Source organism: Diabrotica virgifera, chromosome 10 (assembly GCF_917563875.1).
Source record: "Diabrotica virgifera virgifera chromosome 10, PGI_DIABVI_V3a".
Classification (NCBI taxonomy): domain Eukaryota; kingdom Metazoa; phylum Arthropoda; class Insecta; order Coleoptera; family Chrysomelidae; genus Diabrotica; species Diabrotica virgifera.
In genome coordinates, this window is record NC_065452.1 from 51,505,880 (window position 1) to 51,531,634 (window position 25,755).

The 25,755-nt window shown below is 34.1% G+C and overlaps 2 protein-coding genes across 2 annotated transcripts in view; one reads left to right on the plus strand and one right to left on the minus strand.

Annotated features, from left to right (window-relative positions):
• The window catches only part of LOC126893407 (uncharacterized), a 56,541-nt gene extending 47,633 nt beyond the window's left edge, over positions 1-8,908 (minus strand). Inside the window, exon 1 of the mRNA XM_050663546.1 lies at positions 8,539-8,908. The gene's annotated coding sequence lies outside the window, so the exon portion shown is untranslated. The remainder of the gene's footprint in view (positions 1-8,538) is intronic.
• The window catches only part of LOC114333190 (carboxy-terminal kinesin 2), a 138,875-nt gene extending 115,530 nt beyond the window's left edge, over positions 1-23,345 (plus strand). The window contains exon 2 of the mRNA XM_050663545.1: positions 22,342-23,345. Within this exon, the coding sequence (XP_050519502.1) occupies positions 22,344-22,853 (510 nt within the window). The 5' untranslated portion in view covers positions 22,342-22,343 and the 3' untranslated portion in view covers positions 22,854-23,345. The remainder of the gene's footprint in view (positions 1-22,341) is intronic.
• The last annotated feature ends 2,410 nt before the right edge of the window (positions 23,346-25,755 follow it).

Sequence of the window (25,755 nt, forward strand, 5' to 3'; positions counted from 1 at the left end):
ATGTGGTATTTTTGAAAAGGTAATTTAATGACCTTCAAAATGAGGTATCACTCAACCCCCCTTTCCATTAAAGATTTTGGGGGTTGTGTCCGCCCCCCGCTATAGGGTTGATGTAATTTAGTTGAAAACTGGTCTACAAAACGTCCCCCTCACAAATAAATTTGACGTGTTTTTGCATATTTTTAGATTTTCTATAGGGACCAAATTATAGGGGGTGGCAAACTTTTCAAATTGACACACTGTATGCTTCTACCATTAAATGCACAATAATTCTTATAATATTTGCACGAATATACCGCACATAGGTACATGTGCAGATAAGTTATGCATTTATTAAATGGTAATTAACATAACTAAAAAGTTCAAAATATTTCCTAAAAAATATTTTTACGCTCTTTTCAATGGCGGTATTAACTCTTTGAAAAATTAATATATACATTATACAGAGCGAAAGAATTAAAAAAACAACATATTTTTACATAAAAACCAGGAAAAACACTTTTGGTAAACCGATTCTTCCGGTTCAAAGACTTCGATCTTATACATCAAAAAAAGAACCCTTATACAAAATTTGGTTGAAGTAGGACGTCTCATTCAGGAGTTATCGTGCTATTAGTCACATATGTATAGTCGCCATTTTGAATGCCCGCCATTTTTGTAAAAGGCAAAATCTGAGATGGCCTCCTATCTAAATTTAAACCTTTGTATGTGTAGTATGTGTGGTCCAAATTATATGCTTCTATCATTAAATGCACAATTGTTTCACATATCGGCTGCATTATTGGAAACATAAGGAAATCTCTCGCATGCCTCATAGTATGAAAGATTATCCAGAGACATGACAGCTTTAATAATTCGCTGTCTCACATACTGACACTCCTCATAAGTACTTATATGAAAGTTGCTACTACAATGAAAGCATTTCATCAAACATTCCCCTTCATGTATGGGTTTTCAGCACAGTTTTTACATGTTTTCCCCTCGACATTGGTGTTTTGTGTGGCAGAAACGAAAACACTAATATGTCTGTTCGCTAAACTCAGACGCAGCTTTCTAGATATTTTAGTCGGTAATTTGGCCAATTTTAGTAAAATTGGCAAAAAATAATTACTAAATAGTTAATAATCACTGAATAGTTAGTAATTTTGCAAATTTTTGCAAAATTGGCAAAAAACAAAAAAATTATCGACTAAAATATCTAGCCAGTTGCGTCTGAGTTTAGCGAACCGACTATAGTATTGGACCACTGGTATCATGTATGGTTTTACGCTAAAAGGGATCCCATATACAGGGTGTCCCGAAAAGATTGGTCATAAAATATACCACACATTTTGGGGTCAAAAATAGTTCGATTGAACCTAACTTACCTTAGTACAAATGTGCTCATAAAAAAGTTACAGCCCTTTGAAGTTACAAAATGAAAATCGATTTTTTTTCAATATATCGAAAACTATTAGAGATTTTTTATTGAAAATGGACATGTATCATTCTTATGGCAGGAACATCTTAAAACCAAATTATAGTGAAATTTGTCCACCCCATAAAAAATTTAGGGGGATTTTGTTCCCTTAAACCCCCCAAACGTGTGTGTACGTCCCAATTAATTCATTATTGCGGTACCATTCGTTAAACACAATGTTTTTAAAACTTTTTTGCCTCTTAGTATTTTTCGATAAGCCAGTTTTTATCGAGATGCGGCTTCTCTTTCAACACAGGGTGAGGCAAATAAAGGGCTTATTAGAAATATCTCGAGAACTAAAGGCAACAGAATCCTGAAAATTGGAATAAAGGGGTTTTGAAGGATGATCTATTAAATGAAAATATTTTCATCTCTTTGCAACTTCCGGTTATACCGGAACTTTGCTTATAACTTCGTTTTTTTTTTAATGGGACACCCTTATATTTTTACATTTTTGGATTCTCTTCGATGTCTTCTTTCTTAAAATATGAGGTTTTATAATATTATACAGGGTATTTTAAAAGATAATTACGTTTTTTTTATTAATTTCGTAGCAAAATTAACACCCTGTAGAATTGTAGTAGTTTGACATCTAAAACTCTACTTACGTTCAAATAATTTTTAATATACTCTACTATTGTTAAGAATCATTAGTATAGCTAAAGTTTTAATTTTAGTATACAGGGTTGGTCGAAAATCGGAATGAGTATTTTCTCAGTTTTCTTAAATGGAACACCCTGTATTTTAGTATTGTATTGAAATGATATTTTATGGTACTTTTTTATTTCTTAAGCATTCCCTATACCTAACTGCTTTAATTTGTGCTTAATTGTTAATCGCACCAACAATCTTAACTACGTAGGTATTTTGATAGCTAAACCATTATTGGTAATTTTAAGGACCAGTCTGGATTAATATGTATTTATTTCTGAAAATTATTTGGGATTGAGTATTTTCACGGCCAACCTAATAAAATTTTACGTATTTTTTGTTGCAATTAATGTTTAGCTTGAATCACCAATAACTCACAAATTAAAGCAGTTAGGTATAGGGAATGCTTAAGAAATAAAAAAGTACTATAAAATATCATTTCACTACAATACAAAAATACAGGGTGTTCCATTTAAGAAAACTCAGAAAATACTCATTCCGAGTTTCGACCAACCCTGTATACTTAAATTAAAAATTTAGCTATACTAATGATTCTTAACAATAGTAGAGTATATTAAAGATCATTTGAACGTAAGTAGAGTTTTAGATGTCAAACTACTACAATTCTACAGGGTGTGAATGTTGCTACGAAATTAATAAAAAAACGTAATTATCTTTTAAAATACCCTGTATAATATTACAAAACCTCATATTTTGAGAAAGAAGACATCGAAGAGAATTAAAAAATGTATAAATATACAGGGTGTCCCATTTAAAAAAACGAAATTATAAGCAACTTCCGGTATAACCGGAAGTTGCAAAGAGATGAAAATATTTTCATTTAATAGATCATCCTTCAAAACCCCTTTATTCCAATTTTCATTATTCTGTTGCCTTTAGTTCTCGAGGTATTTCTAATAGGCCAGTTATCTGCCTCACCCTATATATTTACGTAAAAAATCTATGGGGGTTTTGTTCCTTTAAACCCCCAAATGTTTGTGTACGTTCCAATTAAACTATTATTGTGGTACCATTAGTTAAACACAGTGTTTTTAAAACTTTTGCCTCTTAGTCTTTTTTTCATAAGTCACCTTTTATCGAGATGTAGCTTCTTTTTCAAAATATACCTAAAAATGTAAATTATAAATAAATTTTCAGATTATTAACAGGTCTCTATAATCGTACTTAACCATATACAAATATGTGGTGGATTCGACAAATATTCAAAATATCTCGATAAACACTGGCTTATCGAAAAAGTACTAAGAGGCAAAAAAGTTTTAAAAACATTGTATTTAACTAATGGTGCCACAATAATAATTTAATTGGGACGTACACAAAAGTTTGGGGGGGTTTAAGGGAACAAAACCCCCATAACATTTTTATGGGGTGCACAAACTTCACTTTAATTTTTTTAGATGTTGCTGCCATAAAAATGCCACATGTCCATTTTCAATAAAAAATCTCTGAGAGTTTTCGATATATGAAAAAAAATCGATTTTCATTTTGTAATTTCAAAGGGTTGCAACTTTTTTTGTGTGCACTATTGTATGTAGGTAAGTGAGGTTTAATCAACCTATTTTTGACCCCAGAATCTGTGGTATTATTTATGGCCAATCTTTTCGGGACACCCTGTATATTCACTTCCCTGGGGATTGCTTTTCCCGAAAAGGTGAATGCGACTGTTTCTGTATCAATATATTTCGTCGTGTCATATTTAGACGTCCGTTTAAATCATCTTACCTCTAGAACTTTAATGTTTACCGAAGCTAATCCCGAAAATTTGATTAGATCATGCAGTGTCCGATATACTAATATCTACAATTAGTCCAGGGTAATAAGGTTTTTCCCATGACACTCGAGCAGCCAGGGTACTGAAGCGTTTTTTCGACAGGTAATACCTACAAGAGTAAATTGTAACTACTTCCTGCGTAGGATCTGGCGGCCATTTTTATTTATAAACAATTAAGTGGCAAAAAATGGCATTTTTCCCTTTTTTTTTTCAAATCAATGGAAAACATTGAAGCTTATGGTTTTCTTAGTACAAATATCTTTGAGATTATGGAAAAAGCTTTAAAATGACGTATTACAAAGTTTGATATACTCATTTATTGTTAATATAATTGCGAAAAAAGTCGGAATTGTAAAAAAAATAATTTGGCAATATCTATTGTAAAAATTAGTGTACAGCTTTGAAATTTTTGTCATATAAGGGCTCTTTGGTGCTTAATATGTGATAAAAATTTCAAAGCGATTCATTTAATTGTTTAAATTTTATTCAAATTGTTTATTCCAGAGAGCCCTTTTTTTGCAATAACATAAGTCAGAAAAAAAATGACGTTAGAACCATTCCACAGGTGTCAAGTGAAAGAGCATGAGCTATATTTTCAACCTGGTTTAGAAAAAGGGAATAAAAAATGTATTTATTAGTAATAAATAATTATGCACAAGTATCATAAATCTTTCCTTATAAACTTTTTATTTTGTTATATAAGAAATTATATATATTTATTACAATTTTTTATCAATTATGATATACATAACATTACTTGTTAGTTGTGCACTTAAAACAGGGTAAAAAAGTTAATTTTTTTGGAAAAAGATATCCAAAAAGTTTATAAGGAAAGATTTACGATACTTTTCCATAATTATTTATTAATAATAAATGAATATTTTATTCGCTTTTTTTAAACCAATTTAAAAATAAGCTTATGCTTTTCCATTTGACACCTGTGGAATGGTTCTAACGTCAATTTTTTCTGACTTATGTTATTGCAAAAAAATGCTCTCTGAAATAAACAATTCGAATAAAATTTAAACAATGGAATGAATCGCTTTGAAATTTTTATCACATATTAAGCACCAAAGAACCCTCATTTGACAAAAATTTCAATCCTGTACACTAATTTTTACAATAGTTATTGCGAAAATAATTTTTTTTGCAATCCCGACCTTTTTTCGCAATTATATTAACAATAAATGAGTATATCAAACTTTGTAATATGTCATTTTAAAGCTTTTTCCATAATCTCAAAGATATTTGTACTAAAAAACTCATGTTTCACTGTTTTCCATTGATTTGAAAAAAAAAGGGAAAAATGTCATTTTTTGACAGTTAATTGTTTATAAATAAAAATGGCCGCCAGATCCTACGCAGGAAATAGTTACAATTTGTTCCTATAGGTATTACTTGTCGAAAAAACGCTTCAGTACCCTGGCTGCTGAAGTGTCACGAACAGAGTATATTTTTGTCCTATTACCCTGGCCTAAATATTAACGACTCCCCTACATGTTATCTTATTTGCCGGAATAAACAATTCGTATCCATCATTTCTGACCTCATTTAAAACAAAACTTATTAGCATCCTCCCATTTTTTGAAAGCAATGCTAATTCGGTTTTTTCCTTTTTTGTTAAGTTTAAGTACATTCTCGATTTTTTTGTCATTTATGTATTTTGCTAATTTTAAAAAAACAATAATTACCAATGTAATCGCTTTTTGATTCCATATATAGGTACCTCAAATGGACCTGTATGTCTATTGATAAAAGAAATGTTTGTTTTTAAACGCTTTTATTTAGTTCAATAGTTTGCGTCAAATCTTTAGACGTTAATTTGACTACCTTTTCTCCAATGTAAATTAATGAAAATTTGCAGACATATGCATTCGCGGGAACAATACACGATTAATCAATAAAAATTTTATGTTTATTAATAATTGTTTAAATAAAAAAAACGAGTAGCTAATGATATGAACTATACATAATTTCACTGTTTACGTTAATTGTTTACATTATGCTTCATAAATAAACAATAAAGTTTCAAATTTTGAACGCTGATATATTTGTTTATATAAAATTATATATATTCGCGTCAAATTTCATTACGATACGAAACAAAACTTCAACCAAAACTCGAATTAAAAAAATTCGTGTTTTTATCGTAGTCTTAGAAAAACCACCGGTAGAGACGTTTTGTGCTACAATTAACATTAGAATTCGTTTTGTCGTATTAATTCATTAAACGCTTTTCTTTAGTTCAATCGTTTTGGCAAATCTTTGGACGTTAATTTGACTGCCTTTTCTTCAATGCAAATGACTAAAAATTTGCAGACATATGCATTCGCGAGAAAAATACATGAATAGTCAATATAATTTTTTTTGTTTATTAATTGTTTAAATAAAAAAACGATTTTAACTGAAAATGCTTAAATTCTCTTGTTTTTTACAATGAAGAAACTTGAAACTTTTACAGAGTGTAGCTAATTATATGAACTGTACATAATTTCACTTTTTACGTTAATTGTTTTCGTTATGCTTCATAAACAAACAATAAAGTTTCAAATTTTTGGCCGATTCCGACTACTTTTCATGTTTGTACATATGTAATATGTTTTATACCTATTAATAAACATGACGATATATTTTAATGTTTGAAAAGTGTAAGACTAAAAAGTAAAAAATAAAAAAATATGAAAAAAATATTTTTAAGAAACGCTTTTCTTTAGTTACGAGTGACTAAAATTAAACATATAAAAAAATCAACCAAAAAGCAAAAAGTAAAAAAATTGAAAAAATCTAACACATTCGTTAAAGAAAAGCGTGGTGCGAAAACCGTTTGTTCGATGAAGACGCGCCACGCTTTTCTTTGACGAATGTGTTGAAGAGTTTTTCAATTTTTCTTACTTTTTGCTTTTTGGTTGATTTTTTTATAATATGTTTAATTTTAGTCACTCGTAACTAAAGAAAAGCGTTTCTTAAAAATATTTTTTTCATATTTTTTTATTTTAATGCATTTTGATACTACATATCACTCTTCTACTTTCATTTGGCATACTCAGAATTGCCCTATCTTCATTATTTTGTGTCTTGTGTTATTGCAAAATAAAGGCCTTTGTAATAAACAAATAGAATAACTCTTAAACTAATTAATAGATCGGTCTCAAATTTTTTACAGGTTTGTTAAGTACCGCAATATTTAACTTTGGGTGAAACACTAAAGTGCTAAGGTAGTTTTAGTAATAGTTATTAACAAATAACGATTTTCATTTATTTTTCAGTTTGCGTAGCAATAAATTAACTTATTAACTTTAAAAAATCGGCATTTTGAAGGTTTTTCAATGTTCTAAAAAACTGAGTTTTGTAGTTTTATGTCAACTATTTAGCTTTTAAATGGGGTGCAAAAATCGAAAAAATCGAAATTTTTTGTACTAAATTGTTAATAATTAAAAAACGGACGTGAACTCTAGGCAGATAACAGGTAGGTTTTCTTCCTATAGGTCTACAATAACTAAAAAAGTAGTCAGCTACCTGGATCTTTGAGTGTCCCGAGAAAATCCTTATTACCCTGGACTACATAGAATAGCTATTTGTATAACAAGGGAGGAAAGTGCTAGTTTTCCTCCCGAGAATGAAGTTTACTGCCCGACGCGTAGCGGAGGGCAGTAATCATTCAAGGGAGGAAAAGGCACTTTACTCCCATGTTATACATATGGTTTTTCCACCTTCCTCAAATAACAAGTCATTTTTTGCATTTTTACTTAATTTATTTATGTAACTAACCAACAAAATTTATTAGAACTAAAACAAACAAGTAGGTACAATATAACTGTCAACTGTCAAATATAAGTCAAATTATTAATGTAAACATTGTTAAATCAGAATAAAAATTTACTGTTTTTTACCATTCTGCAAAATACAGAGTGTTTTTAAATAAACGTTAAAATGTATAGATACTTACGTAATAAAAAATAGATATTGTACAGGGCGTCAATAAGTTATATTTCATGAATGAAATACCATGACGTCACTTTTACTTTTCCTCCCTAGGGAGGAAAAATATTTTCCTCCCTAGGGAGGAAAAGTACAACTTTGCTCCCTACAATCAGGTCCGGAAAAGTATACTTTCGGTAGAGGTAGGTGGAAATAGTAGTTTCTTTATCCATCTGACACATTCAGTTGTGTAAAAGTCTCAAATGTCTGGAGTAAACTACATAGAATATTTGGATAGTTTTAGACATCTGAGGTTTTTCTTGATTTGCCAAAATTTTAATTTTTGGACAAGTGTTGTTTTTCAAATAAACGCTTCAATTAGAGAACACAAGCAATATCCCAGAAATGTAACTTCAAAACAAGAAAACACTCGTCAGGCAATTTTACCCAAGAGGTATAAGACTGTCTATAGATCTAATAAAATTTGCCGGTAAGGAAAAACTGGTAAAAGTTAAAAAAAAGGGACAAAAAAAAGAACATGTAAATCTAAAATCTTGGCTTAAAAAGTATGGTTTTGAGCATATTTTTGTAATTTATAAGAAACCAACTCGGTTTAAAAAAATGTCGTTTTTAGCAACTTTTTAATGTCAAAGAACGTCAAAAAGTAAATTGATAAAAATATAAGTATTATATATTTTAATAATAAAATTTATTTTACCTTGTAAGAGTTCGCTGTCAATTCATCATTGCCTTGAACAACGCTGTTGCAAGTTGTCAGCATTACATCCAAAAATGGATGCAATTATTAAAACGACTAATATACTGCAACGCATCTTTCCAATTTGACGGTCAAAGGATAACTACAGTACAGAACGGTTTGAAAATCGCTGGCGTTAAAAGTTCATTCGACCGACCGGTTTCTTGTCAACCTCGTTTAAAACCTTTTTATATCAACTTTTCGTTATCAGTGGAATAGGTAGGTTCTTTTTCCACATTCAAAATTAGTTTCAAACAAAAATTAAATGATAATTAAAAACAACGTTGCCGTGTATTTGTTGATATTCACTTCACTTACAAAATTTCAAAGACTGTCAAATTTGCTTACTCAAAGATTGTGTTTATTCATTTATTATATATCACTCTTCTTTTTTCACATTTTAAAATTTTGTGCACTTTAGCCTTTTATGCTAGGAAATAAATCACTCAAATCCCCTAAGACTTTTTAAAGTAAGCCGGATCATTATGAAACCTTTTGCATTCGAGTATGAAGAGCTTCGGGAAACTCATTGACTGCTCGGCATGAGGGACAAAGGAAAATTGCATTGTTATAGGCGGAAAATGCATTTTCCAAAGTATGTCTTAAAATGTTCAAAAAATGAAAATTTACAACTGGGAAAATCATCATGGAAATGAGTTCAATTTTCATAGTTGAGGGATTTTTGAGATCGCCAAAAAAATAATATTGGGTCGGCGAAGCTGAAAGAGGTACCTACCTGGTGCCCGGTATCCCTGTATGCATGTCGTCTCCTTAAGTTTTATGGAAATTAATTATGAAAATTTTTGAAACATGTTATCCAGAGGTTTTTGAGGTTGCTGAACACCTATATTACTTTGACGATGTATGAGGTATCTGGTGCCCGGTATCTACGTCATCTCCTGGGCTTTTACGAAAATTCGTTATGAAAATAGTTGAAATTAACTCATCATCATCATCATCATCATCAACAACCCATACGCGTCCACTGCTGGACATAGGTCTCCCTCAGCTCTTTCCATTTATCTCTATTTTGTACGGCTTGCATCCAGTTACCGCTAACATGCTTCAAATCATCGGCCCATCTGGTTAGTGGGCGTCCTCTGCTCCGTAGTGCTTCTTCTCGCGGCCTCCACTCGACAATACGTTTTGTCCATCGGTTGTCTGGCAATCTGGCGGCGTGTCCTGCCCAATTCCACTTAAGCGACGCGATTTTTTCGACAGCGTCTGTTGTTTTTGTTCTACGAATCTTGTTCAGTTCCCAGTTCGAGTCTTGTTGTAAGTTACGCGAATCTTGTTCACTACCCTTTTTGTTAGTGTTAATGTTTCGGCTCCATAAGTGAGTACAGGCAACACACACTGGTCAAAGGTTTTCCTTCTGAGGCATATGGGGTCGCGATTTAAATACATAGTTCAGTTTACCAAACGCTGCCCAGGCTAATCCTATGCGACGTGGGAGTTCGCACGACTAGTTATCTTGTCCCAACCGAATTTCATGTCCCAAGTACTTATTCCTTTTTTGTTTCAGTTTTATTAATAGTATTTGAATTATCATTGCTATCAAGTAATGTATTATTTAAACTAATATTATTTTCAGAATCTTCTATATTATCGATGGTTTACCTGTAAATCCTTGTAAGTCCGATTTTTATAGATTTTTTGGTTGATGTTGAAATAGTTCTACCTATTATACACACATTGAGCATAGCTTTGTAAGTCTCTGTCAATATTACCGCTATCTATGCGCAATTTAAAATACTAGTAAGTCTAGTGTGTTTAAAAGAGGGCAGTAAGACCTTGTAAGTCTGGTTTAATGATAGAGTGTTCCTGAAAACAGTGTTACTCAGGAAGAAACTGCAAGATATTTTAGATGATAATATGGATGACGAAACTAAATCTGTTTGTAGTAAACGGAGTAAAAAACCAAATAATTATAAATGGAATAAATTCATAAATAAAGCAAAAAGAAAAAAAGGCGAAGAATATGTTGGCATTAAAAAAGTAGAAGGTAAATGGAAATACAGTAGAACCCCGCAAATCCGAACTAATTGGGGGGACAGCCTGTTCGGATTCCGAAAAGTTCGGATTATCCGAAAGTTAGCCTTAACTAGTAGTTCAAAGCTTTCATTGTAATTATGAGTGGCCAAACGTTCTCGCAAGAGTGTAGACAATATTTTTGGACTCAAGTTGACTACGAGAGAACCAAAGTAAGTTTGTGTTTAACCTTTATAAACACTTTATAAACCTATATATTAAAGTATAATATTTATTTTTAAGAAATTTTAAATGTCAAAGTCCTAGTAATCCTACATTGTCTAATTTTCTGGCTTTACTCTGCATAATAAGCATGTTTTTAAGTTTTTGTCTTGAATTTTTAAATTTTTTTCACTGCCAAAACCTCAATCAACCATCTTAGGCCAACTTTGACTATAAAGTCCAAAAAGTATCTTTATAGTCAAAGTTGGCCTAAGATGGTTGATTGAGGTTTTGGTAGGGTTTCACCATGTTCCCATAGGCGATATCCGTTAACATCGGCGTTTAGCCTGTTTAATATTATTTTTAAATAATGTAAATTGAATTTTAAATTCAACCATTGTTTGGTTGTGGGGCTATTTAGCAAGTATGCACATTCACTGATGATGGACCGATAGGTCTGAAAACGTTCTGAATTGGACATATTTTATTCAATCCATTGGGATTTTTTTAAGTTTTAATAAATATACCAATTTACATAGAAGTGGTTTTACTTCTTGTTAGAGTTTTTTAAAAAAAATTTAATTCTGTTAGTAAGGGAGGGTAACTTTTAATTTATTTATCCCGTCCATAAGTGGAAAGTTTGATGCGCCACTGTCCATGCATGTGCCACTGAAAAGTGACGGCACAGTGTTCAAACGTTTTCTTTTAGGTTCTACTATTTAAGTTATAGGGTCCCATCGTGCCTAAAATGATTAAGAAATTTCACCTATAGCGGCTCTTAGTCTAGTGTGCTATGTTTAGCATGAGGGAGAAGGGGGAGTCACTTCCAACGAGTTTGCTTCTATATAATCACTCACCACATGAATAATTGAGGCGCTCAGAGCAACAGTGGCCTAACCAGAGATATGTAAAGAAAATAGATCTGGCTAGTCAGCTACTCAATGCATCGGGGTGTAACGCCGATATCAAGTACGGTGGTTTAGCTATCTTTGTCTGTCGTGCGAGTGTGAGTGTATCTACCAAGAGGTGGGAGTAACGGAACGACAGTGACACACAGGCGGCGGCCATCATATGCTAGAGAGAGAAAGTTAAGCGCCGGTAGAGAGAGATGGATAGACCACCGACCAGAACTGCTCCGCGTTACGCTATTTTTCCGAGTTGGCCAAATCTATGAGTATAAGATCTTTGGGCCTAACCCATATCCCACAATTTTACCAAAATGATTTTATTACATTAAAGTTATGCATTACTTAAATATTTTCATATGCAGAGTAGCTCAAGAAACCATTGTTTGAGCTACTCTGTATCTGAAAATACTTAAATATGGGGTATGTTTAATGTAATAAAAGTGTTTAGGTAAAATTGTGAGATGTGGTTTAGGCCACTGTTACTCTGAACGCCTCAATTTATAGTGACGGTTGTTGCTACCAAAACCGCAATACAAATTTGACAGTTTTTTACTCCTGTATGAAAATAAAAATATAACTATTGTACAAAAATACTTGGAACATGGGCATACACAAATGGAGTGTGACTCCATACATGCTCAAATAGAAAAAATAATCAGAAATCGAGAAATCTATGTTCCAGCTGATTATATAAAAATAATGAAAAACGCCAGAAGGAACCCAAAACCTTTCGAAGTAGTTTACCTGGACCATTCTTTTTTTATGGATTTCTCAAAGTCCCTCTTATATACCTCAATAAGACCCAATACGAAAGCAGGGGATTCCACTGTTACAGATCTGTCAGCCAGGAGCGTCATTTGAAATTTTGATTGGGGGGGGGGCAAGCATTATATATACAATACATTATACAGTGAGCACGTAAAGGTTGGAATAAATTCATTTTCTTGAGAATGGACGATTTTGGAAAAAAATCCTGAAACAAGTCAATTTTTATTTTTAAATTACGACTTTTTGACATATATACTATACTAGTGACGTCATCCATCTGAGCGTGATGATGTCATCGATGATTTTTTAAATAAAAATAGCGATCGTGTGATAGCTCATTTGAAAGGAAATTAAATTCTCTATTCAGTAATATAAACATTAACATAATTATTTATACAGGGTGTCCAAAAAAAATTTTTTTGAATTAAATTTATTGACATAAAAAGAAGAATGTGTGTAATTTATTTAATTCAAAATTAATTTTACTGCTATCAGAAAACAGGAACAAATGTTTATTTGCCAAATAGATATTGTTTTTTGATTAAATTCAATATTAAAGCAGCCACCCACCAGCCTCGTGACAGTTTAAACATTTAATTTAAGCGAAAAGCCATGATTATTTTTCAAATAAACATTTTTTTCTGTTTTCTGAGAGGAGTAAAATGTATTTTGAATTAAATAAATTACATACATTCTTCTTTTTATGTCAATAGATTTATTACAAAAATTTTTTTTGACACCCTGTATAAGTAATTATGTTAATGTTTATATTAGTGAATAGAGAATTGAATTACCTTTCAAATGACACGACCCCTATTCTTATTTAAAAAATCATCGATGACGTCATCACGCCCAGATGGGTGACGTCACTAGTATGATAAATACGCCAAAAAGTCGTAATTTAAAAATAAAAATTTACATGTTTTGGGATTTTTTCCCAAAATCGTCCATTCTCGAGAAAATGGATTTATTCCAACCTATACGTGCTCACTGTATATGATGTAATAATGAAAATTGATGTATTTTTTGTAAATTTCATTTTCAGGGCCAGGGGGGGCAAATGCTCCCCCCCTGCCCCTATCAAATGACGCCCTTGCTGTCAGCATTAAAGCACACTCCCGAGAAAGAAGTCTTTTATAAATTAAGCTTTGATGAAAACTGGGTTCTGTTGAGAAAAAGAGTGCGAAAAACTGATACATTTGAAGAGCCAAAACAGCTGTACCAATGCCCACAAAAGATTAAGCCCCATAAGTACCAGTGCAAGACTTCCATGGATTTTATGATTCTTTAAAATACTGATTTTCATGAATTTTTCTATTTTAGTTTTATGTTGTGATTTTAACCCCATGTTTAAAAATTTGAGTTTATTTGTGTGGAAATAGTTTTATTAAATATTATGTAAGCATTTTATTCAATAAATCAGTACAATTTATAAAAAAATTAATTTCTTAATATTGCAAATCCTTGTATGTCTCCTATGCTTAAGTGTTAAAACTTGTATGTCTTATGTTTTATGGTAACAATAATTTAGGATATAACATTTTTTGTTCTTTTTGTATTATTGAATATACTATTAAAGTGATACAAGCCATATGAACATTATTATTATTAATAAATGAAGAATTAGATGAAATTTAAAGTACTTATTTAGTTCAGTAGTTCAGTGAACCAGAAAAAAAACACAAATTGTATTAAAGTGGTGTATATACAGTGATGAGCGCACTGATAACCGGCAAAATAACGCGAAAGATAGAAAACATATTAAGTTGTGAGATGAATACCCAGTGAAGGTATTAAATTTAGCGATAGTAACTTATAGAATTGACTTTATATTGATTGTTTCCCAACTTTAGACGCATCGGACGAGTTTGAGAAATGCCACTGTCACAGTGACAGTTTTAGTTGACATTCTCCTCTGATACGTCTAAAGGTGGGAAACGATCAATATAATGTCAATTTATATGTTACTATCGCTAAATTTAAACTCTACTAGTTTTATTTCTTTTTATCTCGCAATGTATTTTTTAAATGTTATTATAATTATTAGGTAGTAGCTACATTGATTTGTATATACATTTGTAATATTTTTTGAATAATTAACAGGCCCATGTCGCGATTCAAGTTAATATAGGCAACACAAATTACACGCCGCTAAGCAACGCCAACGGGTCAGGATCTAGAATCGAGTGTCACACTCCGTCACAATTCGTCTCCGATGCTCGTGCATCCACGTAATGTCAAATATTTTGTTAAATAGGTCTGTTCCTTTATGGTTCCTTTGCTTTTACCCTTAATTTTCACTCTTCTATCACCAACCCCTATTTGTTAATAGCCATCTACATATTTATAACCATCTATAAAATTTTTCTGTCACAGTGTTAGTTTCCATACTCCGCCGAGACCGCTTGACCGATTTTTATGAAATTATATATGTATATTCGGTAGGTCTTAGAATCGGTCATAATCTATTTTTCATATCCCTGAGTGATAAGGGAAGTTCCCTATAACATTTTGTAATGTTAGGTGGGGTTGTGTGTACATAACGTACTCTATAAGACTACGAGTACATACAAATTAAAAAAATGATGATCAAAATCCATCAACAAGTTCCAGCTATATTAATCGCAGCATATGTTTGCAGAATCAGTTTAATTTTTTGAGTGCACGTATTTTAGTAATTCCCCTCCACCGACCACGAATTAATTCCGTTCGGACGCCATTTTTAAAACTTTATTAACCACTCTGTTGAGGTTCGAAGTTTACTCAAACTTTTACACATAACCTATATATCTTCAATTTCAAAATGGCTCTAGTTAGGTTGCTTAATTGTTATAAACAAAGTAGCCGCCAATTAAATAAAAAAGTCGCTAACTTTGACCGTAATTAACCCAGGCGAAAAGTTTTTCTTTGTAAATTCGTATAAAAATACCAGTTTTTCAAATTCCATTGTAGTTTTAGCCTACAGTCAATATTAATAAAGTTATTTAAATTGTTTATAAGCCAAAAATGACTCTATTTTAGTAAAATGTTTTCTGAGTGATAAAAATGATTTTTTAATTATTTTTTTAAATTCGTTGAAAATATGACTATTCTTCTTTCATGTTGTTTTCACAGAATTGCTGTATCATTATTATTTTCTGAACAATAACATTGCGGAAAAAAGCTCTTTGGGATAAACAAATTGAATAAAATTTAAACTAATTTACGCATCGTCTTAAAATTTTTTGTGTATTGTATGCACTGTTTGACTCAACTTTTCATGCAATATGAAAGTCCTAAATTCATTTTCGCAAAAGTTATAGCAAATTTTTTTATTTTCGAAACTTTAGTTTTATTTTGCAATATCCGAAGCAACAAATAATCGGACCAAAATTCAAAAAACGCTATTTTAAACCTTGGCTCATCTACTAAAAGAAAATTATTATAAATAAGACATTTAATTACCCTATTTTTACCTGTAGCGATTTAAACGAAAAAAACTCTCATTTTTGACACTTATTTGTTAATAACTAAATTTCTCGTCCAAACTGTGATGGACATTTTTGTATTTATAATTTATTAGGTATATAGTATCCAAAAAACCCATTTACAACCTGGCTGCTCAAGTGTCCCGAACATGGTATATTTTTGCCTTATTTCCCTGGTGTAATAGAGTGAGTTTTATGTATGGAAACCCTCAATTCTCTCGGAAAGTGCTTGCACGATTTTTATAGGTTTTGGTGGAAAAGGGTTTTCTAATGCGGCCGATATTATAGTGGTAATTACATTGTTGTCAGATCTTCTGTTTTTCTGGAAATCTAATAAACTTTCTTATTTCAAATGGACTGTATATTTTTTGCGTTTTGAAGTCCTTAGAAATACTGATTATTTTTCATGGTATATTCCCTATACTTACACGCTACAGTTTCGGAGTAATTGCTATATTTATTAAAAAATAAATAAAATTATAAAAATCAATTTTTTTCGGCCCGTGTAGACATTATTTTGAGTTCTCTGGATCATTGGAAACAAAAAAGGTATTTTATAATTTTTCTCTAAAATTAATCGTTTCCGAGTTATAATTATAATATAAAGTTTTGATTATAAAGTTTAATTATAGTAGATATATAATTTAAAGTTACATATACCTTTTTTCATTCTGCGAAGCTCTTAGAGCAACTCACCAATGAAGAAACATTGTTAGGAATATTGGAAGAAATCACGATCCAGGAGTAATGGGGAAACGAAAAGAGAGAGATACTTTATTTGTTCCCCACGATCCAAAGAAAGTAAAATAATGTCTGCCCGGGTCGAAAAAATATATTTTTATAAGTTGTTTAAATTTTTTTTGAATATATATAGTAATAACTCCGAAATTGTGGCATTTAGGTACCTATAGTATAGAGAATATAACATGAAAAATAATCAGTATTTCTTAACGACTTCACAACCAAAAAACATACAGGGTGTTTATAAAACGAAAAAAATATATATTAGATTTTAAGAAAAACAGGTGATATGACATTAATGTAATTACCACTATAATATCGGTCGCATTAGAAAACCCTTAACCACCAAAATCTATAAAAATCGTTCAAGCCGTTTCCGATTTAATTGAGTTTCCATACATAAAGCTCACTCTGTATATCTACAAATTAACATTTTACTTACTAACACCCATTTAACCCCCTAGTAGAAAAAGGGCACGATGAGGTAACGAGAACTCTTGAAAATATCCGCCTAGAAATTGAAAAGTCCCAGAAACTGAGAGTTGAGGGTAAACCAGAAGTGGTTTGTTACCCTGTCAACGGAATAATTAAGCCTCCTACATTTGACGGCGATATCTCCTGGCCAGTGTATAGAAGACAAGTCGAAGCTACTGCACAAAATAATGGATGGACAAATGAACAGAAGGCAACTGCTCTCATATTAGCACTTCGAGGTAAGGCTGTAGAAATCCTTCAAAACATTCCAGAGGACGCACAAAAGAAATATGAGACTGTCGTATCGGCTCTAGAACTAAGATACGGCAGCCAATATTTGAAGCAAGTATACCAGAGCCAACTAAAAGTGCGTATCCAAGGCTCCAACGAATCTGTGCAAGAATACGGAGCAGAAGTAGAAAAGATGGCACGACTCGCTTGGCCCGAAGCCCCTGAAAAGTTTCTACACCAGTTTACCATCCAATGTTTCCTTGATGACCTGCGCGATGTAGACCTCCAGCAAACATTACGACTAGGAAGAGGACGCTACCAAATATTGAAGGACGCTATTGTTGCAGCATTGGAGTACGAAGCCGTGAAGAATGTGTCCCGCCATCAACGTAAAGTCCATCAAATAAGAGGTGTTGCTGAAGTGGAAGAAGGCGATCTAAATACGTTGTCCCAGGTGTTGGCCGCCCAATTCGAGAAATATCTTGGCCCAATAGCTGAATCTTTGAAGCAAAACGTCAGGGGCGCCCAAAGTGTTATTTTTGTGGATTGATAGGCCACCTTCAACGTGATTGCAGACAACGTACATCAGAGGACAATAGGCAACCTCCATATTATCAACGCAATTCGGAAAACTAAAAGAAGTCAACGTCAAGGGGCGCACGTTGGCTGACCTGTCCCAAGCTCCCACATTCTCAATATCCAAAATAAGACGAAGTAGTGACAGCTTAGTTGCCGATGGACTTCTCAATGGCGACAGATGCAGTTTTACCATCGATACTGGGGCAACTAGGTCAGTTATGAGTAAACGTTTACTGGACCAGTCATCTACACGAATAAACCTCGAAACCTCCCATACTAGAAAGTCAATCGAAACCTCCCATACTAGAGACAGCGACAGGCGAAAACATAACTGTTTATGGGGAAAGTTGCATAAAAATCGAGCTGGGACACATCGAGATAGAAGTAGTGGTCCTAGTAGCCGACATCGTAGACGAGTTCATCCTAGGTGTCGACATTATGTCCGAACATGGGTTTATTGTAGATGTCAGGCACAGGACCTTAGTCGTCGGCAATGAAGAAATTCTACTGTCATCCTCTAGAAAGCAGCACAATGGGCTAAAGATGTTAGTAGCAGAAGACACGAAGATCCCTCCTAACAGTGAAAAGATCGTGGTTGCACAAATTGATGCATCTGGTGGCTTGGAAGCCATGTTATTAGAACCAGACGAGCAGATTCATGAGGGCGTCATTGTGGCCAGATGTTTGGTAGATGGGGATAAGCAGACCGTTCCAGTAAGGGTGGCCAACCCAAATGGCAATAAAATTACCTTTAAAAAGGGCCAAGTGCTTGGAATATGCGAGCCAGTTGTAAAAGTGACCAGAATAGAAGAAAACGTGCCAACAGCTAGCAGTACACACCAACTCTCCACTAAAATTTTGGAAAATCTTAAGAAGTCATGGGGACATCTATCTGAAGATGAATACCAAAAAGCAGAAGAGTTCATCAACAACGAAAGTGACATATTCTTTAAAGGAGAAATAACTGGCCGCACTGACTTAGTCCAACATCGGATTAACACTGACAACTCCAACCTCATAAGACAGGCACCAAGACGTCTTCCATTTGCAAAACAAAAAGAAGCTTTTGCCATCCTTGAAGATATGCGAAAGGAGAATGTCATCGAAGAGTCGAGTAGCCCCTGGTCTTCTCCAGTGGTGTTGATAACCAAGAAAGATGGCTCAACGCGGTTCTGTGTCGACTACAGGAGGCTGAATAGCGTTACCAAGAAGGACAGCTATCCACTGCCCCGTATTGATGATACACTTGGTGCCTTGGCTGAGTCGAAATGGTTTTCCACTGTGGACCTCAAAAGCGGTTATTGGCAAGTTGCAGTACACCCTGAAGACAGAGAGAAGACCGCATTTTCTGCTGGAAATGGGGTCTACCAATTCAAAGTGATGCCATTCGGATTGTGTAATGCACCTGCCACGTTTGAACGTTTAATGGAGCTAGTACTTAGAGGACTTACATGGAAAATCTGTCTGGTATACCTCGACGACATTATGGTCATCGGAAAAGATTTCGACGAACATCTTGCCAATTTGAAAGAAGTTTTCACCAGACTAAGGAACGCTCACCTACAAGTAAATGCCAAAAAGTGCGAGCTCTTCCAAGAAAAAGTTAGTTTCCTTGGACATGTAATTTCATCCTCAAGAATTGCAGTAGATCAGGCGAAAATAAAAGCAGTAGAGGAATGGCCCACACCACGAAACAAACACGATATCCGAAGCTTCCTTGGTCTTTGCAGTTACTATCGTCGCTTCGTAAAAGATTTTGGTAAGATTGCCAATCCTCTCCATAATCTGACTGAGAGAAAGTTTTCATTTGACTGGACACCAGAGTGCCAGTTTGCCTTCACCACACTCAAGCAAAAATTGACTACGGCTCCAATCCTGGCATATCCGAAAGAACAGGGTCTTTTCGTGCTTGATACAGATGCTTCTCAAAATGTTATCGGGGCGGTGCTTTCCCAACTACAAGAGGGCGAGGAACGCGTCACAGGATATTTCAGCAAAACTCTGGGAAAAGCAGAAAGAAACTACTATGTCACCAGAAAGGAGTTATTGGCAGTCGTCAAAGCAGTAGAACACTACCATTCGTTCCTCTATGGCAGAAAATTCTTGATAAGAACCAACCATTCTGCCTTGCAATGGCTTCTCAATTTCAAGACACCTGAAGGTCAGATAGCTCGGTGGCTGGAGAAACTACAGACTTATGATTTTGAAATTCGTCACCGAGCGGGAAAAAGTCATGGGAATGCCGACGGTCTCTCGAGAAGACCATGCAACGGGAGGAACTGTCGATTCTGCGAGCGCCAAGAAGAACGAGATGGCCAGATTCTACAGTTGAGAACCATAGAGGATAGAAATGACGAAGAAGCTCTAGAAAACCTTCAGGCTGAACAGAAGGAAGATACAGATCTAAAAATAGTTCGGGAGTGGCTGGACAACGGAGCTAGACCACAGTGGCAGGAGATTGCAAAATATGGGCAAGCAGTGAAGGGCTATTGGCTTCAGTGGGACTCCTTGTGTCTACGAGATGACATCATCACTCGTAAATGGGAGAGTCCAGATGGAACAAGAACAGTGCCCCAAGTTGTTCTCCCAAGGTCATGTGTTAAGGACGTGCTTGCAGAACTCCACGATAGTCGCTCCGGGGGGCATTTTGGAATCAATAGGACCCTGGCTAGAGTCCGTGAGAGGTATTATTGGGTTCATTGTCGGCAAGATGTGGAAGAATGGTGCAAACGATGTGACCTGTGTGCATCCAAGAAGGGACCCAAAACAAGACTTAGAGGAAAACTCCAACAATATATTACTGGAACTCCATGGGAACGAGTTGCTGTAGACATTTTGGGACCATTTCCAGAGACAATATCAGGAAACAACTATTTGATGGTTGCTATGGATTATTTTTCCAAATGGCCTGAAGTAGGTGCACTACCCAACCAAGAAGCAGTCACAGTTGGTGAAGCCCTGCTTGAGAATGTCGTCTCCAGACATGGTGTTCCACTTCTGCTTCATTCTGACCAGGGGCGCAACTTCGAATCGGCAGTTTGGAAGACCATGATGGCTTTGTTAGGAATTAAGAAGACCAGAACAACACCGCTCCATCCTCAATCCGACGGCATGGTAGAAAGACATAACCGGACCATCAACAACTACCTGTCCCTGTTTGTAGACGAAAACCAGAGAGACTGGGATAAACTGGTACCTCTGTTTCTGCTAGCATACCGAAGTTCCCAACATGATGCAACTGGTTACACTCCAGCAATGCTGTTAACTGGTCGAGAGATGAGGCTTCCCATCGATCTCCTACATAGTAATCTACCAGACGGAGAGGCAGTTCAAGAGACACTCCCCGAGTATGTCAGCGGCCTAAAGGATCGACTGGTTAAGGTCCACGATTTCGCCAGGAACAAGCTGCAACTCACCAGTGACCGGATGAAGGTTAGGTTCGATCAGAAATCCACACCTGTTAGTTTCAAGGAAGGTGATGCAGTTTGGCTCTACCAACCAACGAGAAGGAAAGGTCTAAGTCCCAAGTTGCAGCGGCCCTGGGAGGGACCGTACCTGATTATTAAAAAGATAAACGACCTTGTGTATAGGGTGCAACTGACGCCACGAAGTAAGCCGAAGGTCGTTCACTTAGAGAGACTGTGTCCTTATGCAGGGCAGAATCCACCGACCTGGTCCATTTAGGTACTGTTCGGGGCGAGCAGCCTGAAAGAAGGGGGTGGTGTTATGAATCACCTTAGCATATTTAAGTAAGTTAGTAAGTCAGACTACTAAAGGATCTGACAGTTAAGTATATTTGTCAATTAAAAGTTTTGTCATTATTTTTGTCACGTTGGTTTTTGAGATTCAATTTTGTACCTTAGATTATTAAGAGTTTTAAATAAACTTGTTAAAAGACCCTAATAATTTACTTAATCCCTGAACCCAGCTAGAATTACAACATTATCATTGTTTTTGTTTTCTCTATATTCATTTTCATATTTATGTTTGATAGTTCTTCTTCTAGGATTTCAAGATTGTTCTGTAAGTCTTCTCTGTTTTCTGCTATCAATACCATGTCGTCTGTAAATACATAGTAGCTCTTGAGTTATAGTTGTCAGTATCCTAATGTTAGTTTTCTCATTCTTCTTTTGGCTTTCTTTATTGCTTCATCCAGTATCACTGAGAATAGCAATGGACTCAACATGCATCCCTGTTTGACGCTTTGACTTGTAGTAAATTCTCTGGAGTCCTGTTATTGGTTCTTACTGTATTTTTTGTATTATTTTTGTACATATCCTTTATTGCTTCTATTATGTGTCTGTCGACTCCCCTTTCTTTTAGTGTCTTCCATAAGTTCTTTCTCCAGCTCATTGAGCAATTATACTGTGATATTTTAAATTAATTTGTTTTTTGTATTTTAGGAATGATTCCCAGAGCAATTAATTTAATTTTCAACACGATTCAAGATATGGACATTTCTAAATGCCATTATGTCGTTACAGCCAGCTTTTTAGAGATATACAATGAAAATGTAAAGGACTTGTTGAATTCTGATAAAAACCAGAAGTTAGAAATTATGTACAATAAAGGAAGAGGGACATCAGTTCCAAATTTAACACTAAAGGAAATTAGCTCGTTTGAAGATTTTGGAAAATACCAGAAGAGGGCTCAACGAAATAGAACGGTAGCGGTCACAGACGTTAACCAGCATAGCTCACGTTCGCACGCTGTTACGAAAATCACTATCCATGGGACGAAAATCACTTCTTCTTCAAACGAAGAAACTGTGAATGAAACTTGGACCGGTTCAGTCAACCTGGTAGACTTAGCCGGTTCGGAAGCAATGAAGTCAGGTAGTAAAGCTCGCGCAACCGAAACAAAACACAAATCAGAGTTTGTCAACCTTGAAAAATGTGATTGCCTTACGCACTAAGGATAAACATATTCCGTATAGGAACTCAAAACTGACATACTTATTACAACCCTCTTTGGGAGGAAATTCCTCCAGAACTCTTATGATTGTTAATCTGTCTCCTTTCGAGGAGACATACAATGAAAATATAAATACATTAAGATTTGCTAGTACTGTCAAAGAGGTAAAGACAAAGATAGTTTAGGAACAATAAATACCTATGTAAGTTTAGTAAGTTAAGTAAATATAGATAAGCAAAATTATTGGCTAAAACTCGTAAAGTGAATGTAAATATAAAAGGAAATATATAAAATGATGAAGGATCATGAAAGTCATCAAGAAGTTATGATCATATAGTTCCTTTTAGATTCACATTCACTTTACGAGTTTTAGCCAATAATTTTGCTTATGTATATTTCTACTCGATTATATTCAACATCCTTTTATACAGTGCGGTGGAATAAGTGTTAACCCCCCCCCTGTTGAATTGCTTATTTTAAGAATATAAGCAAAACGTTCGGACAGGTCGATTTTTAAACTAACCATAGTATATTATAGCATCAACGTTTCGAACTTTACGCGAACCCTCTTCAGGTGACAGCCATAACTTTGATTTTTTTAAATGGGAAAGTACATCATATGATACTTCATTTAAAAGCTCTTAAAATACCGATATAAAAAATGTATAATACTTTACTCCTATTTGAGAGAGTAGGCGCAAAGTTTCAGTCGAATTATTTTTAAATACATTCATTTTTTTTTCGAATCCTGAGAAAACTAATAAGTATTTTTGAAAAATTTAAACGCAGAATAAAATATTTCAGTATTATCGAGAGTCAAGAGTCCCTAAGAACTTCTATAATGTTTATTTTAATATGTCACAGGGGTGAAAAAAGGAGAAAATTTAGTCTAATATTTAATTTCAAATATATCATTCAAAATAAACTTTTGTTTAGTCTAAGGGACTTTCAGCCCTTCGTAATAATCTAATCTTTCATTATGCGTTTAAATTTTTCAAAAATACTTATTCGTTTTCTCAGAATTCGAAAAAAATGAATGCATTTTAAAATAATTCGACCGAAATTTTGCGCCTACGCTCTCAAATAGGAGTAAAGTATTATACATTTTTGTAATCAGTATTTTAAAAGCTTTTAAATGAGGTGTCACATGATGTACTTTCCTATTTAAAAAAATCAAAGTTATGGCTGTCACCTGAAGACGAATCGCGTAAAGTTCGAAACGTTGATGCTATAATATACTATGATTAGTTTAAAAATCGACCTGTCCGAGCGTGTTGCTTATATTCTTAAAATAAACAAGTTAACGGGGTGGGAAGGTAACACTTATTCCACCGCACTGTACCTATACAGGGTGTTTCATTAATAATTATCCATATAGTAACCGGAGAAACCTTAGCACAAAATACGAAGATTTAACCCAAAACACTTAAATAAAATGTGGTTCCTTGCTGAGTTACAGGGTGTTTTATCTAAAAATTTAAAAACTATTTTTGCTCAGCATTTTAAAACTATTCGACGTATCTTTTTCATACTTGTCAGGAAGTATAGGTACTATATAAGCTACTAAATTATGTTAAACAAACGTTTCTGGCTATTACCAGAGGCGTACGACGGGGGAAAGTGAATGGTTGACCCTTTCCAAATTCTACGCCACTGGCGGAATTGCTATTTTAGTTCAATTTTTGGATTCTCCAATCTCTCTCTCCCTTCAATCCTGACCCCCCGGATAAAGTGTAGTGGTCGACGTGATGTCGTGTATTGTCCGTCTCCAAAGATCTCTGTCTCTGGTCATTTCTTTTAACTCATGCATAGGTCTTTTGCATATTCCTGTAACCTGATCGATCCATCTTGTTGGGGATCTTCCTCGTGATCTTCGGCCTTCCACCTTTCCTTGTATAATACTTTCTCCAATACTTTCTACAAAAATAATATACTCTTCATTCGTAACGATAAAGTCATTAGTTTTCGAGGTTTTTGAAGTTAAAAATGAAACGACAAGGTTATTTTGATTAATGTATTGTGTCGCTTCATTTTTAATTTCAAATATCTCAAAAACTAATCATTTTATCGTTACGAATGAAGAGTATATTATTTACAAAAAATTATTGGAAAATCAAAAAATTACACTAAAATAGCAATTTCGCCAGTGGCGTAGAATTTGGGAAGGGTCAACCAGCCACTACCCCCTGTCGTACGCCTCTGGTAGTAGCTAGAAACATTTATTTATCTTAATTTGGTAGGGTGTATTGTATAGTACCTACACTTTCTGCCAAGTATGATAAGGATACGCCCAATAGTTTTAAAGTAATGGGTACAAATAATTTTTAAATTTTAATTATAATATGAATCGTATCATAAATTAATCAAAATAACTGTGCCGTTTCATATTTAACTTCAAATAACTCGAAAACTAATGACTTTATCGTTACCAATGAGGAGCATATTATTTACGTAGAAAGTATTGGAGAATCTAAAAATGGCACTAAAATAGTAATTCCTCCAGTGGCGTAGAATTTGAGAAGGGTCAACTATTCACCATCCCCTGTCGTACGCCACTGGTAGTAACTAGAAACGTTTGTTTATCATAATTTAGTAGGGTGTATAGTAGTCGCACTTTCTGCCAAGTATGAAAAGGATACCTCGAATAGTTTTAAAATGCTGAGCAAAAATAGTTTTTAAATTTTTAGATAAAACACCCTGTAACTCAGTAAGGAACCATATTTTATTTAAGTGTTTTAGGTTAAATCTTCGTATTTTGTCCTAAGGTTTCTCCAGCTACTATATGGACAATTATTAATCAAACACCCTGTATACTTACACTAACTGGCACGAAAAACGGTCACCCCACAAAATAGGTCATTTTTGATGCCTCGAATTTCCTAAACCTGTTATCAGATTTAAGT